The following is a 16,693-nucleotide window of genomic DNA, read 5'->3' on the forward strand; positions in this document are numbered from 1 at the left end:
CAATGACCATCTGGATGATCCAGAGGAGGAATGGGTGAAGGTCATGTGGTCTGATGAGACACAAATAGAGCTTTGTGGTCTAAACTCCACTCGCCGTGTTTAGAGGAAGAAGAAGGATGAGTACCATCCCAACTGTGAAGCTTGGAGGTGGAAACATCATTCTTTGGGGATGCTTTTCTGCAAAGGGGACAGGACGACTGCACCGTATTGAGGGGAGGATGGATGGGGCCATGTTTCGCGAGATCTTGGCCAACAATCTCCTTCCCTCAGTAAGTGCATTGAAGATGGGTCGTGGCTGGGTCTTCCAGCATGACAACGACCTGAAACACACAGCCATGGCAACTAAGGAGTGGCTCCGTAAGAAGCATCTCAAGGTCCTGGAGTGACCTAGCCAGTCTCCAGACCTGAACCCAATAGAAAGTATTTGGAGGGAGTTGAAAGTCCGTATTGCCCAGCGACAGCCTCGAAACCTGAAGGATCTGGAGAAGGTCTGTATGGAAACGTACAGGAAACGTATGATCTCTGTAATTGCAAACAAAGGTTTCTGTACCAAATATTAAGTTTTATTTTTTACATCAGAAAAGCTTCTGATGTATCAAATACTTATGTCATGCAATAAAATGCAAATGAATGACTTAAAAATCATACAATGTGATTTTCTGTATTTTTGTTTTAGATTGTCTCTCACAGTTGAAGAGTACCTATGATAAAAATGACAGACCTCTACATGCTTTGTAAGTAGGAAAACCTGCAAAATCGGCAGTGTATCAAATACTTGTTCTCCCCACTGTACAATTACATGGTTAGTAAAAATAACTGCTAAAGAACTGCTAAAGCAACACTCGAGTGGTTTAAGGGGAAATTTAAGGGGAAACATTTAAAGGTCTTGGAATGGCCTAGTCAAAGTCCAGACCTCAATCCAATTGAGAATTTGTGGTATGACTTAAAGATACACCAGCAGAACCCATCCAACTTGAAGGAGCTGGAGCAGTTTTGCCTTGAAGAATGGGCAAAAATCCCAGTGGCTAGTTGTGCCAAGCTCATACAGACACCCCAAGATACCTACAGCTGTAATTGCTGCAAAAGATGGCTCTACAAATGATTAACTTTGGGAGGGTGAATAGTTATGCACGCTCAAGCTTATTTCTTGTTTATTTCACAATAAAAATTATTTTGCATCTTCAAAGTGTTGTTGTGCATGTTGTGTAAATCAAATGATACAAACCCCCCCAAATCCATTTTAAATCCAGGTTGTAAGGCAACAAAATAGGAAAAATGCCAAGGGGGGGTGAATACTTTCGCAAGCCACTGTACATGCTATTGCCCTAGGTCTGGGATTTCAGAGACGAATGACATTAGGTTGTGAGCTTGTGATTGTTGCTGTGGTGAAGGGGGCAGGGCTCACCCTGTTTGGTGCAGGCTCCCAGCAGGTTGACAATGTTGAGGTGAGGCCCCAGGTGGCTCATGATTTTCAGCTCTGACATTAGAGCCTGGGTCTCACTCCTCCTGGCCGTGGCTGGAGGAGTGTTCAGAGGTCAGAGAACTAAAACATGAAACAGACTGGCATACAGGCTTAAAACTACCTCTATGCTGAAGATGATTGTTCTCACTTACATTTGAGCATTTTCACTGCCACTTTCGTGCTGGACTGGGAATGACTGAGACCATACGCGGTCGCTTCGACCACCCTGCCGAATGCTCCGGACCCAAGAGTACGACCTGGAACACAACACAAACATTGCCCAAATCAGAACAGTCAATATGAACAGTAACTTGTATCTGTTTCTATTAATTAAATACACTATCAAATAAAGATTTGGGGTACCCCCATAGACATCATTGGCACCCCCTTCCCCCATGGTTCCTGGTCCTTACCCAGCACCAGGCTGTCTCGGGGCATCTCCCAGGCAAGGTCATAGGGCAGATGTATGGGGTCAACATAGATGTACTCATGTCCGTCCAGACTCACTGACTCGATCACCTTCCACCTGATCTCATAGCGAGGCTTCTGAGGCAACACACAAGAGAAAGAGTTACCCAATCACTCAGGCACATTGGGATACCATGAGTGAGTTAGTAATTGTACTGCATTTTGCATAGTTGTTTTAACATTGTTCACTGTGTCTTTGTGTAGTCTCACCTTCCTCCACACAGCGATGAGGATGATGATGGAGATGATGACGATGACTACCAGGGCTAGAACCGCAGCCAACACTGCCACCTGGGAGAAAAAAGCTAGAACACAACACAGAACATTAACATCCAACTATTACATAGTCGACATAGTCACAGAGAACATTTGTTCCTAGTATTAACATTCACACCATTATTTATACATAAACTATTTATCAAGTGTGCTAGTGCTGGACTGGAACCAACAGCCTGCACAGTCCACCCTGCAACTCTCCAGGACTGTCTAGTTACAGTATGTACTTTGATAAATGCAACCCCTTAGGTAGATGATACGCATCGAAATACACATTTCCCTATAGATAAAATGTTGTTCTTCGATAATGGCAATAGCATCATTGTTTGGTTCTATCTTTAGATACATACTGCTGGACACCAGTTTGACGTCCCTCCTGCGGAGTCCTCTCTCGTTGCTGGCCTCGCAGCGGACGCTCACCTGCTGGGGCTTGTGGAAGATGACCTGGCTGCGGACCTGGCCCACCATACGGCTCTCGTTGAAGCTGACGTTGGTCTGGACGCTCAGGGTCTCAGGGTCTGACACTAGGGGCTGCCACACTGTGCTCCGGTTACTGCACCTGGGAGAGATGTTATAATGATAACTACAGGTGTTTCAATAGTACAGTAGTAAAGGTGAACTACTACTACTGCTACCTTCACTCAGATGTGTCTGAGGTAAATACTGTGAGCTAATGCACTCTGGTATAGAAGCTGTCTGATAACCCATAGTTGGCCTGATATCAGTTTAAACTGTGATTACTAAAACGAAACAAGCTGAAACAAGTCTGCCCTCTAGTGTCCAAAGTGTGACAGAATGCCAGACACTGAAGGTGTGATGATGATGACAAGACCCACTTGAGCATGCTGTCACAGCTGAACCACTGGATGGTGGGGGAAGGTACCCCCTCAGCCACACAGGTCACTGCATGCCTCTTCCCAGGGAGGTGGTGGTCCGACAGGTCTGTGATCTGAGGGGGGACTACACAGAGAGGGGTACAGGATTAGGAATGACATATCCCATGAATCTAGATGATAAGTGTAGGTATATGTTGAGCCAGGGTGGAATTTCAATAGTCTTAAGTTACTTTTTATTATCATCGCCTCTCATTTATTCATACTGATCTCAAAGCATAGGGAGTGTGAAAGCAATGGAGCTATATCCATGGTGGATGCACTTCTTTCAAATCAGTGCTGATGACAAAAGGTAAAGGAGGAGAAGGAACCACGTAACAGACGACTGATATACACCACATTGGTTTACGTTGGTTGCAAAGGCGACTCACCTTTGACCTCTAGATCAAAGGTCAATTTCTTGGTGTCATCGCCGTTGGCGACGTGAACGGTGTAGAGGCCTTTCTGTTCTGTCCTGATCCTCACCAGGGTCAACGTGCTGACGTACCTGAGATAGAAGGGTAATGGGAAACCACACAGTTATAAATGTTGGTTCACTGATCCTGGAAAAATGGGTTTATCTTAATAAATCCATCAACATCGCTAAAACCATAAAACCGCCTGAGACACCCAGTCTCTATCAGTCAACAGCAGATAAAGCCTAGACAGCAGGTAACCCAACACCCAGCAGGAACCAGAGGCAGACTAAGACCATTTCTGAGGGGTAAATTACCCAATTAGTCGCTAACGTAATGCATTGCATACCACACAAGTGGGATTGTAAATCTGGTTGCCTGATCTGTTTTATACTTTCATGTGACGACAAATAGAACAAACTCTATTGATCTAATCTGAGAAATTCAATCTCCAGATTGATTAGAATTGATCGTCGTACAGGTTGTCTCACCTGGTCTCATGCTCCTGCTTGGTGATTACGACGTTGTCCCCGTTGACCGTGGCATCATCTTTGGTCCAGCGGACACGTGGAGGGGGGTAAGCTTCAATCTCCACCCTCAGCTCTACGTTCTGGTGCAGCTGGGCCGAGACATTACGATCCTGGACGGACCTCAGCTCCACGAAGCCTTGCTCTGACAGAAGAAGGTTGTCATTAGTTAGTAAACGCATAATAGGTATAGTACCTCTGTGAACATTCTGCAAGAACATGTAGCCTGCGTTAAGGAATAAATAGCTTGACAAATGGGAGTTGAGAAGCTGAAACAGACAGGCACCCAGGGCAAGGGAAGAGGCCTTTAAATTAGTGATCCATATCTGCAGCCAATGTTTTCTGATGTCCAGCATGCTAACGCATATGCTATGTTATCAAAAGTACTTTTTTCTTCTCCTTTATCGTAACTACTATTTAAGAGTATTAAGTGTAATTCACTGTGTTTACAGTATGGCTGCTAAGTATAGTGGTTCCATATTGTATAAGCTGAGGTGATTACAAAGCTTCCTAGTCAAATGGTTGAACTGTTTCGAGACTGAAACGAGGATCTGTCATTTCCAGTGGGCTGTCCAGAGTATTGGCCCAGAGCCATGTAGAGAGAAAGACTTGCAACATGAAGGCCCTGGCTGTATGAAGAAGGCAGTTTATACATGTTTGACTTACCGTGGCCTAAATATAACACAACTCAGTGGGAATAGGGTAAGTGTTCACAGAGGCACGACTGTCTCTTTGGCTACATCCAATCCTCAAAGAGGGTGAAAGAGAAAATTTTGGGGGTTTTACCCTTCAAAAAAAACTTTCTGCTGACTTCCCTTTTGCAGCTTGTTAGACACAGTTAAGTTGAATGAATTTCAATTATTTGAAGTGACTTCTAAGGTAAAGGCACAGTGCTGATTCTGATTCGACAATATCTCTCAGATTGGACACTTTGTACATAATGTTATCAGAAATAATAATTCAATGTTATTTGATTTTAATTGACTATCTCACACAAAACACAGATGTTGTGCTTGTATGTTCAGTGACGTTCACTAGCTAAATGATAAAAAATAAAAAAATTAATTACATGTGGTTTATTTTTAATAGAACTCTCTCTCGCGTAGTGCATTGGGGTTCATATTATGAGTGATGCTCTTTCGGTCTCAAAAGAATTGCCTTAATAATAATCTATCCAGTCATTGTTTGTTTTTAGAGAATCTCTTCCTGTCTCCTTCTCACCAAGGATGGTGATGTTGACGTTGGCTGTGGCTCTCTGGTCCTGGACACCCTCGTGGACATGACACGCGTACTGGCCCGTGTTGGCCAGCGTCACCTTGGAGACTATGAGGCGTGAGCGCATCTTCTGGGATGACAGGACGTCAGTCAGAGGCTCAATGGAGTCCACCTGACAGACACAGGGGAGGAAAGGGGTGCATACATTTTGTATTCCTTCTGAGAGAAGGCTATAGAAGTACAAACTAAGGAATATCAGATTCTACAAGTTTAACAGGACGTGTTGATTTTATCCACATGTATATCTATCAGTGAAATCCTATCACAAGGGCCTTCAAACCTCTTAAGGATCTGACACTTAAAAATAAAAAAATAGCCTAAAATGACATACCCAAATCTAACTGACTGGAGCTCAGGACCTGAAGCAAGGATATGCATATTCTTGAAACCATTTCAAAGGAAACACTTTGACGTTTGTGGAAATGTGAAATCAATGTAGGAGAATATAACACATTAAATCTGGTAAAAGATAATACAAACAAATGCAAGAGAAAGGCCATAATATAATATTGCAGATTAGGCACAATTTCATATTGTGTGCAAAGTTTAAGATTGATCCAGTGAAGCATTGCAATACTGGACAATATTTTGTATCAAGTCTGCCCAAATGTGCCGAAATTGTCAATTTATTGAACTTATTTACAAGTTCATAGCTATAGAGAACATACACACATTATATGGTAATACAAAATGTAAGTTCACACACTCCCAGGAATGTCATACATGATGGATCATTAGCTAATACCCTAACTTTCACACATCTAGATGGCCGGGCGGGGTGGGTGTAGAGCCAGAGACAGCAGGGGTTCAAACTATAGAACCTAGTTCCTACATTTTAATATAAAAATAGATTTTATCAAACAATACTATGCTACATTTTATCTCTGGGAACCTCAGGATGACAAATCAGAGCAAGATTACTGAATGTAAGTACATTATTTACCTTCAGAGGTGAATGTATCAAACCAGTTTCCGTGATACATTTTTTGTTGTTGTGCACTCTCATCAGACAATAGCATGGTCTTTTTTTCACTGTAATAGCTACAGTAGCTACTGTTAGATTAACAATAATTTAAGCTTTCTGGCCATAGAAGACATATGTCCTGGAAAGTTTGCTGTTACTTACAAAATCATGCTAATTACATTAGCGCACGTTAGCTCAACCGCCCCAGTATAGGGACACCGACCCCGTAGAGGTAAAACACTTTCACCACCAAAAAGATAGTCTATTATGAATGATGATATGAAAACCATGTGTCTGTCATGAATGATATTTCCTGGGGACTTAACACATCTAGGTGTGGCTACACAGACATCTTGATGTAATTTGCTCTATGCCTGTTCTCCTCTCTTCTCTCCCACTCACGTCTCTATTGGGATAGTCCCAGGAGAAGAAGACCAGCTCCACTCCGTGCACCGTGCAGTTCACGGTCAGAGGCTCGCCCTGCTTCAGCACCGTCTTAGACGCATTGATGTAGGCGTCGATCGTCTCCGGAACTAACACGGGAAATGTGTGGAAAGCGAAGAAAAGAAAGAAAAAGGGAGGGTGTGAGGGAGAGCGGGATAGAGATAATGAGTTCCTTGTTATTTTTAGACATTACCGTAAGGTGAAAGAGAACATATTGCTTACTTAGCAATATCACTGATATAAAACAGCTTGAGACCATAGATTGATACCCTTGCAATACTGTCGTTGTTACATCCAGACATGCATATCAACAATGACGTGCATGGCCTGTACAGTACAATGAATGTCATGAAACGCTAGGTCTCTAGCCTTCTCTAGACTCCTTCATTGTTACATCCCCAGGCCCATCTCTGACCCCCAGCCCCAGCCTCAGTCCAGGTACCCACCAACAATGCTGAATACGTAGAAAGCCTGGGACTCTTTCTCCTCCCCGTTCAGCTCTCCTCGGCACACATAGGTCCTGTCCTCCAGTGGCGCCCTGTAGCCCTCACTTGGGATGTAGACCCCCTTCAGGTGCATGTCACTGTCTCTTTCGTAGAGGGTGACGTTGATCTGGGGGTTGGTGACCACACACGGGATGATCCCCTCCTCGCTGGTCTTGGTCACCATGCCGTGGAAACTCTCAATGAACCACACATCAGGATCTGTGTGAGGAAGACGAGGGACGGGAAGACTTAGCATCACTTGAGGGATAAGAGGAATCATTTCACACCATATGAGGAATAAAAATATGTTTTTTATATTATGATTGAACCAAGATATTGAGGCCTATAAGTGAAGTTTGCTGTTACAATATCCAATATTTGCCTGGGCAGTGGGAACATAACAGTTGTCTAACCTAACCTATCTTTGTAAAAGTACAATAGCTGTGACAGAGTGTAAAGAGGGCGGCAGGTAGCCTAGCAGTTAGAGACGAGCCAGTAACCAGAGGGTTGCTGGTGTCAAATCCTAGATGCCGCTGTACCCTTGAGCAAGGCACTTAAACCACACTACAATGGTGCCGAGCGTGGCAGCCCTGCGCACCTCTCCAAAAAAAGCTGTATGTGTGTCTCTTGTAGGGGTTGTGTTAAAAGAAGAAGTACCATTTTCATTGGACCATGTGTCTAATTGACCAATAAAGTGATCTTAATCTAATTTTAAAGTTATAACAGTGTTCTCACCCGGAACAAAGACTGCCACCTCTATAGTCTCGTCAGTCCAAGCCTCGGTACAGACATATACTCCCGTTTGGCTCCACGTCACATTGTCCAGAATGAGAACACTGGTTGTGTTCTGGTTCTCCACTCCAAAATAGGGAACGTTGTCATCCCGCTTGAACCTCCATTCGACCATCCCCCAGCCAGAACAGGTAATGATCATGGAGTCACCCGCTGTCATGACGACTTCACTGTTGCTAGGGGAGATCTCCAGGCAACAGAACTCAGGACAGAAGTGTAAAAGAGCTGCAGTCAACACAAACAAGAAAAGGTCAGGTTTGGGGTCAAATAGCTAGATCTTCAGGTCAAGGGTCAAAGGTTAAGATAGCAATAACAACTCAGATATCCGTCCAATTACACAGCGATGACGGAAGTGACCAGTCTGGTGGGTTATGGAGGAGGGATGTTGACAGATCCTTTTAAGCTGATCAATGCTCTTTTCCATCCACATTAAAGAGCAATCTCTATGGCAAATTAGCTGGATACAAAGTTCATGAGTTTTCCCCTACCATTTAACCTAACTAGGAAAGACTCAGGCTCTAGTCATGTTATATCTCACAGTTTATTTTAATGATATTTCAGTAGATGTGTGGTTGTTTCTCTCACCTGTAAGAATGGTTGTCAGATGGAGAGTGCATACTCTGACACTCCTCATGGTGATACGCTTCAGGAGATAATTATTCTGCAAACAGATTTCAAAACAAAAACACTGAATATTGTAGTCTCAATTATAGCCCCTGTTTTCTTCACGACATTCCTCCCAGCATATTGAGTTTGACCCTTGTGTTAAAGACAAACTCCCTACCCAGAGTTTCTATTTTACACTTGTCCTTCATACAGTAAATGGCTTATGACAAAATTATTGAGAGAGAGACATAGACGACTCCAAGGTTAGCGCAAGGGTGTTGTTCCCTCCTACGCTGGTTACTAGTGAGCTCAGGCATTCGGACAGCCCGGGGATCGGGACATGGGGAGGGTGAGACTCAGAGTTGGTCTGAACATTCTGAACTCATAACATCTTCTTAATATCTCTTCACATACACTACTGATACGCTCATATCATGTTGGATGCATTTTACCCTTGTAAGACCAACAAGGTTAGGTCGAAACCAAGTTGGGAGCTTACTATATAAATCACATGTCATGACAGCAGAATCTGTTCCTAATCCAAAGATACTGTATGCCACAGAAAGAACACAGGGCTAATCATAGACATGGACTTAACAGAGTAGATGCGGCTCTTAAAATACAATGGAAGGTTACTCCCCTCTCAATAATGAGATGTGAGTTCTGTACACAACATTCCGGTTCTATGTTCTGAATGGGTTCACATGAGAGGTATGCGATGGCTCGCTGCACAGGGACAGAACAATGTCGGAGAGTTTTTGTTCTTGTTTTGCCAGCGTTCTGTCTAACTAACAAACGGGTCAGTGTGTGCTTCTGCAACACTCTGCTGCTGGGGCTAAAACTATTCCATTGTCGTGTCAAAACCCTTCACTGGATTCCAAGTAAACAAAAGGCAACCACAGAACGGCAACAACAAACCATATTTTGGAGTTTGTTTGCTGATAAGCTGCTATGGTGATACAATGTGCAGTTTCGTGATTTAAAACACAACACCGAGGCAAAATCTCAAATGATACCCTATTCCCCAACAATGCTGCTGGGTATAAAACTACTCCAATGTCGTGTTGAACCCTTAATTGGATTCCAAGTAAACAAAAGTAATTAGGCAATAGCGGCAACCACAGAACGGCAATAGCAAACCATATTTGGGGTTTTGTTTACTGATAAGCTGCTATGGTGATACAATGTGTTGTTTCGTATTTTAAAACTCAACACTGAGGTAAAATCTCAAATGACACCCTCTTCCCCTTCAGAAAGTATTATTTACATCCCTTGACATTTTGTTGTGTTACAAAGTAAGAATAAAATGGATTTCGATCTTCTCTCATCGCTGCAACTCCCCAACGGGGCTAGAGAGAGGTGAAGGTCGAGTCATGCGTCCTCCGAAACAAGACCCGCTTAACCCGGAATTCAGCTGCACCAATGTGTCGGAGGAAACACTGTTCAACTGACGACCGGAAGTCAGCCTGTAGGTGCCCGGCGAGCCACAAGGAGTCGCTAAAGCATGATGAGACAAGTAAAGCCCCCCCCCCGGTCAAACCCTCCCCTAACCCGGATGACGCTGGGCAAAATATGTGCCGCCCTATGGGACTCATTGTCACGGCCGGTTGTGACACAGCCTGGTAACAAACCCGGGTCTGTAGTGACGCCTCAAGCACTGCGATGCAGTGTCTTAGACTGTTGTGCCACTCGGGAGGCCCATAGTTGTAATTTTTTGTCAATGATCTACACAAAATACTATGTAATGTAAAAGTGGAAGAAAAATCTATCAATTGTAAAAATAAAAATAAAAAGATTAAAAATCTAGCGCTAGTATATCTTGATTAAATAAGTATTCAACCCCCTGAGTCAATACATGTTGGAATCATCTTTGGCTGCCACTACAGCTGTGAGTGTTTCTGGGTAAGTCTCTAAAGCCTTGTTCACATTGGCAGTTTGAAGTGACACCAATCAATATTTTTTCCGTATCCGATGCGAATCTGTTATTTTTCCTGCAGTCTGAACACCCAAAAGCCATATGGAATCTGATATTTTAATCCACATTTCAAACCACCTTCAGATATGGTTGAAATGAGATTCCTGGCCTAGCAAATCGTGTCAAATCTGATTTATTTGCCCTCAAGTGGTTGTTAGACTGTTATTTGGCATGTCTTGTTGCTTGCTAGCTACTCTATTGAAAGTATGACAAGAACAAGATGTGGTACCTAACTTGTTCATTGTTTGCAAACAAATTAGTGTTTGAAATGTGATAGAAAGCTAAACAGCTACCTAGCTAGCTAGTTGACTGCTGTGGCTAACCAAAAATGACTTATTTTGAAAGTTGTATCATCTTATTCTTTGGTGCTTTAAAGGTGTTCTTATACTATGACTTAGAACATTCAATGTAACTGGGAAACATCCAATGGTAAGCATTGTTGTCACCTGCTAACTTCTGAGCTATAGGAAGCACGACCACCAATCAGCCTACACACCCGTCATTATATGAAAACTAGCATAGCCATATCAGCAAGTGACTGCTGTCTGAATATACACAAATCCGATTTGGTCACTTGTAACTTGTTGTTTGGACAGTCAGTATTCCAAAACTGATTTGAGCATTAAGGTCTGCGGTGTGAGCAAGGCATAAGAGCTGTCCGCACTTGGATTGTGCAACATTTTCCCATCATTCTTTTCAAAATTCTTCAAGCTCTGTCAAATTGGTTGTTGATCATTGATTCCTAGACAACCATTTCAGGTCTTGCCATAGATTTTGAAGCAGATTTAAGTAACTTGGACACTCAGGAACATTCACTGTCGTCTTGGTAAGCAACTCCAGTGTAGATTTGGCCTTGTGTTTAGGTTATTGTCCTGCTGAAAGGTGAATTAATCTCCCAGTGTCTAGTGGAAAGCAGACTAAACCAGGTTTTCCTATTCTTTCTTAATACTCTGTCAAATAGGTTAGTATTGTAGACTAATTACAATGTTATTAATCCATCCAAAGTTTTCTCCTATCACAGCCTTTAACTTCTTATGGCTGGGGGGCAGTATTGAGTAGCTTGGATGAATAAGTGGCCCAAACTAAACGGCCTGCTCCTCAGTCTCAGTTGCTAATATATGCATATTATTATTAGTATTGGATAGAAAACTCTAAAGTTTCCAAAACTGTCAAAATATTGTCTGTGAGTATAACAGAACTGATATTACAGACGAAACCCTGAGGAAAATCAAACCAAGAAGTGGCTTCTATTTTGAAAATTCCATGTTCCATAGCCTGCCTTTGCTCCATTTAAAGGGATATCAACCAGATTCCTTTTCCTATCGCTTCCTCAAGGTGTCAACAGTCTTTAGACATAGTTTCAGGCTTTTATTTTGAAAAAATGAGCGAGAACGATAACATCCCGTCATTGTATGGCCGGGTGCCAGCAGCGTTTTGTATGCGTAACAGAGTTTTGGCTGCCATTGCCTTTCCCTCTCCGACTGATAAAGACAGTTGCGGTTGATATATTATCGATTATATATTTTAAAAACAACCTGAGGAATGATTATAAAAAACGTTTGACATGTTTCTGTGGACATTACGGAAACTATTTGGAATTTGTCTGCGTTGTCGTGACCGCTATGTCCTTTGGATTTCTGAACATAACGCTCCAAACAAACTGAGGTATTTTGGATATAAAAAAATCTTTATGGAACAAAAGGAACATTTATTGTGTAACTGGGAGTCTTGTGAATGAAAACATCCAAAGATCAAAGGTAAACAATTAATTTAATTGCTTTTCTGATTTTCGTGACCAAGCTACTTGATGCTAAGTGTACATAATGTTTTGTCGAGCGATCGATAAACTTACACAAACGCTTGGATTGCTTTCGCTGTAAAGCATATTTTCTAAATCTGACACGATAGGTGGATTAACAAAAGGCTAAGCTGTGTATTCCTATATTCCTATATTGCACTAAATATTTTTAGTAATATTGTTTGAATGTGGCGCTATGCAATTCAGCGGTTGTTCATTAAAATTATCCCGGGATTGCAGCCCTAACACGTTTTAAACTGAAATGGTTTTAAAGTCACCATTGGCCTGATGGTGAAATCCCTGAGTGGTTTCCTTCCTCTGCAGCAACTGCGTTAGGGAGGATGCATGTATCTTTGTAATGACTGGGTGTGATTCAACATCCAAAGTGTAATTAATATCTTCACCATGCTTAAAAGGATATTCAATGTCTGCTTTTAAATTTTTTTAACTACCTACCAATAGGTGCCCTTCTTTGTGAGGCATTGGAAAATCTCCATGGTCTTTGTGGTTGAATCTGTGTTAGATATTCACTGCTCGACGTAGGGACCATAATTGTATGTGTGTGGTACATAGATGAGGTAGTCATAAAAAAATATATGTTAAACACTATTATTGCACACAGAGTAAGTTCATGCAACTTATGATGTGACTTGTTAAGCACATTTCTCCTCCTGCACATATTTAGGCCTGCCATGAGAAAAGGATGGAATACTTATTGACACAAGACATTTCGGCTTTTTATTTGTATTTTGTAAAATGGCAAAAAACATAATTCCACTTTGACATTATGGAGTATTGTGTGTAGGCCAGTGACCAACAAAAATCTAAACATAATCCGTTTTAAATTCAGGCTGTAACACAACAAAATGTAGAAAAAGTAAAGGGGTGTGAATACTTTCTGAAGCCACTGAGGTTCACTACCAGACCCCCCTTTTTCTTTAGACTGGTTTTGATGTTTTAAGAGCAATATCATCACTTCAGCTTCAACATCATGTCAGAGATCAATGGAGGTTAAAGGTGACATGGCTCACCCATCATTGACTACAGACAGCCAATGAGAGAGCTGGAAAGTATTCCTGAGTAAACACTGCATCATTAGAGGGAAAGAGGACCGAGAGAAATATCGACAACACAGATAATGTGATGGAGGGAGAGAGGGAAAGAGGGGTGGAGGTTCTTGTGGGTGGAAGTGGGGGGCGGGGGGCGTTAAGGGGGGCACAGGGAAGGGGTGCAGCAGCAGGCGTCTGGAAACAGTTAAGGATAGATCACAGGCCTGTACTCAGGAGGAGGGTGGGAAATGGAGAGAGGGCGGAAGAAAGAAGCCCTGGGAAGAGAGGGAGGAGAAGCAAGAGGAGGAGGAATCCTTAGTGGAAACATTGAAATTGATCTTAAAAATAATTGTGGGCACTTAAAATTGTTTAAATTCTGTTTTGAACTGGATTACTTAATGCATACTATTAAAAGCATGTGTAGTAAAAATGATCCAACTTCTCATTTGATCACGATACAACTGTGGAACTGTGGAACTGTTCCATCACCATGAAGATGTTCCTCCTCACGAAACAATGTTTCATACATTGTCATATACAGTTTGAAATACTGTATAATAATTGTTCTATTTTTAGAAGTAATCAACAGAATCATAAAATGTGCTGGGGAAAGTATTACTGTTGCTTTGATTACTGTAAAGCACTTTGTGCAACAAGTATTCTAGCCTATGAAAGGTTCTATATAAAAAATATGAATTTGTTAATATTTGAAATCCCCTGACTATCCAGCTAACAGTTACTCAAACTTGGATACAGTATATCTTTAGATCTTTAAGCCTGTGTAAAGAAACTGCCCTTGGCACTTCCGTTCCCCAAACTGAAACTCTTAAACTGTTCCAACAACATGACTCGAACATTTCCTCCCCCGCCTCCATCCTCCTGGTTCTAATAAAGCTGAGGATCCAGAGAGAGAGAGAGGGATTGGACGTCATTCTGCACTAGGCTAGCTAGGGCCTTGTGTAATGTTTGATTTCATTATACATTTTTTGGGATTCTCTCACACACTCACAGTTACAGAGGAAACAAACGCAGGCAGGCACACACACATACGGAGGCACACTTACTGTCACTCACACACACATTCACCATGACATGCACAAGCATGCATGCACACACTCCAGTCAACGCTCAACACACACTCCCTCCCGTTCCCTCCCCTCTGTGTCACTGGTATCCAGTACAGTTCACATTCCCACAGTGCTCCTATGAAACTTTCCCAGGCCCACTGATAGAGTGGGGATGGTGGCGGAAGCGCCAGGGCCTGGAGGTCACGCCGTCCCAGAAGGCCATACGTCAGAACACTCAGAGAGCGATCCGCAACCAGGGAAACAGTACATCAATATTTATGAGCACGAGTCACCACAGTGTCACATATGACAACTACAGCGCCTTGCAAAAGTATTCATCCCCCTTGCCGTATTTCCTATTTTGTTGCAATACAACCTGTAATAGAGTTTTATTTGAATTTCATGTAATGGACAAAAAAATTGAAAAGTGGTGCATATGTATTCACCCCCTTTGCTATGAAGCCCCTAGATAAGATCTGGTGCAACCAACTACCTTCAAAAGTCACATAATTAGTTAAATAAAGTCCACCTTTGTGCAATCTAAGTGTCACATGATCTGTTACATGATCTCAGTATATATACACCTGTTCTGAAAGGCCCCAGAGTCTGCAACATCACTAAGCAAGGGGCACCACCAAGCAAGTGGCACTATGAAGACCAAGGAGCTCTCCAAACAGGTCAGGGCCAAAGTTGTGGAGAAGTACAGATCAGGGTTGGGTTATATAAAAAATATCAGAAACTTTGGACATCCCACGGAGAACCATTAAATCCATTATTAAAAAATGGAAAGAATATGGCACCACAACAAACCTGCCAAGAGAGGGCCTCCTACCAAAACTCACAGACCACTCATAGAGATAATTAATCAGAGAGGCAACAAAGAGACCAAAGATTACCCTGAAGGAGCTGTCCATAGGACCACGTTAAGCCATACACTCCACAGAGCTGGGCTTTACGGAAGAGTGGCCAGAAAAAAGGCATTGCTTAAAGAAAAAAATAAGCAAACATGTTTGGTGTTCACCAAAAGGCATGTGGGAGACTCCCCAAACATATGGAAGAAGGTGCTGGTCAGATGAGAACTAAAATTGAGCTTTTTGGTGCAAAAGGTGGCTCTACAATGTATTGCATTTGGGAGGGTGAATAGTTATGCATGCTCAAGTTTTCTGTATTCTGCATCTTCAAAGTGGTAGGCATGTTGTGTAAATCAAATGATACATACCCCTCAAAAATCAATTTTAATTCCAGGTTGGAAGGCAAAAAAATTATAAAAATGCCAAGGGGGTGAATAGTTTCACAAACCACTGCATACGTTCACGAGTGGCGATGAGGAGAGGTCTGGAGAGTGGACATCAGAGTTGACCCTAAGGATAGGAAAACACTCACTGCTCGTGCCTATGCGCATTAAATGCTTCTGGGAAAGACAAAGTGCATCAGCTACTCTGTGGTATTGTAAAGTGAGGCTGTGGGGGGCGGGTGTAAGTAGATACAAATGTGTATGTGCAGAGTAGATCTATGTCCAGGTCAGGACTCTGTGTGAGGAATGGAACTTTTATTAAGCGTGAAGACAGTGAACCATGGGAGGATATGCCAAGAGGTCCTGGCTGTGCTTCAGTAACCCTGAACGGCCCAGATAATACAAGCTGCTGTTGGTTCCAGTTGATCCCAGAGGAGTTGGATAAAAAATACATTGACTTAGACCATAGTGACAAGATGCACGTGAAGCAACACTGGGTGCATTTGTAAATACATTTTGGCTATCTACTCTGATTTCAGAGCACTCTCGTCTGAGTGTGCCAGAGCGCAGAATAACTCATGAATTTATGAATATGTATATGACCAGTGTCAGTAAATGTCAGCAAAAAACGTAATTATATTGTTGTCAGCAGCAGAGTTACAGTCACTAATGCTCTAGATAACATGAAAACAGCCTAGGCTGCTAGGGTGAGCAAAATGATCAGAGTGAGGTGTTCTCATTTGTGTCTGGAAGTAACTAGCAAACTAACCAACTTTAGCCAGTTAGCTTGGGTGCTTGACTGCTGTTGTGAGGCCCGAATGAATTTACAAACAGACAAAAATCTGAATTTACAAATGCCCAGAGCACACTCGGAGCGCACTCTGGCACTCCAGAGTGAATTTACAAACACACCCACATTATTATTATTATTTACTTTTGTGTACTTTTTACTCCTTTTTCTACACAATTTTGGTAGTTAGAGT

The 16,693-nt window shown here is 42.4% G+C and overlaps 1 protein-coding gene across 2 annotated transcripts in view; it reads right to left on the reverse strand.

Annotated features, from left to right (window-relative positions):
* The window catches only part of pdgfrb (platelet-derived growth factor receptor, beta polypeptide), a 61,811-nt gene that overhangs the window by 24,197 nt on the left and 20,921 nt on the right, over window positions 1-16,693 (reverse strand). The window contains exons 2-14 of one of the 2 annotated variants that reach the window (XM_029661783.2): window positions 8,567-8,642; window positions 7,925-8,206; window positions 7,151-7,408; window positions 6,663-6,793; window positions 5,243-5,408; window positions 3,986-4,166; window positions 3,471-3,586; window positions 3,043-3,166; window positions 2,557-2,765; window positions 2,141-2,235; window positions 1,876-2,005; window positions 1,615-1,719; window positions 1,406-1,516 (exon numbers count right to left, since the gene is read on the reverse strand). In XM_029661783.2, coding sequence (XP_029517643.2) covers window positions 1,406-1,516; window positions 1,615-1,719; window positions 1,876-2,005; window positions 2,141-2,235; window positions 2,557-2,765; window positions 3,043-3,166; window positions 3,471-3,586; window positions 3,986-4,166; window positions 5,243-5,408; window positions 6,663-6,793; window positions 7,151-7,408; window positions 7,925-8,206; window positions 8,567-8,615 — 1,957 coding nt within the window. In that variant the 5' untranslated portion in view covers window positions 8,616-8,642. Of the gene's footprint in view, window positions 1-1,405; window positions 1,517-1,614; window positions 1,720-1,875; window positions 2,009-2,140; window positions 2,236-2,556; window positions 2,766-3,042; window positions 3,167-3,470; window positions 3,587-3,985; window positions 4,167-5,242; window positions 5,409-6,662; window positions 6,794-7,150; window positions 7,409-7,924; window positions 8,207-8,566; window positions 8,643-16,693 lie in introns of both variants that reach the window. The other variant, XM_029661782.2, reaches the window with a different exon arrangement.

The sequence above is a fragment of the Oncorhynchus nerka genome, linkage group LG6, assembly GCF_034236695.1.
Source record: "Oncorhynchus nerka isolate Pitt River linkage group LG6, Oner_Uvic_2.0, whole genome shotgun sequence".
Lineage (NCBI taxonomy): Eukaryota > Metazoa > Chordata > Actinopteri > Salmoniformes > Salmonidae > Oncorhynchus > Oncorhynchus nerka.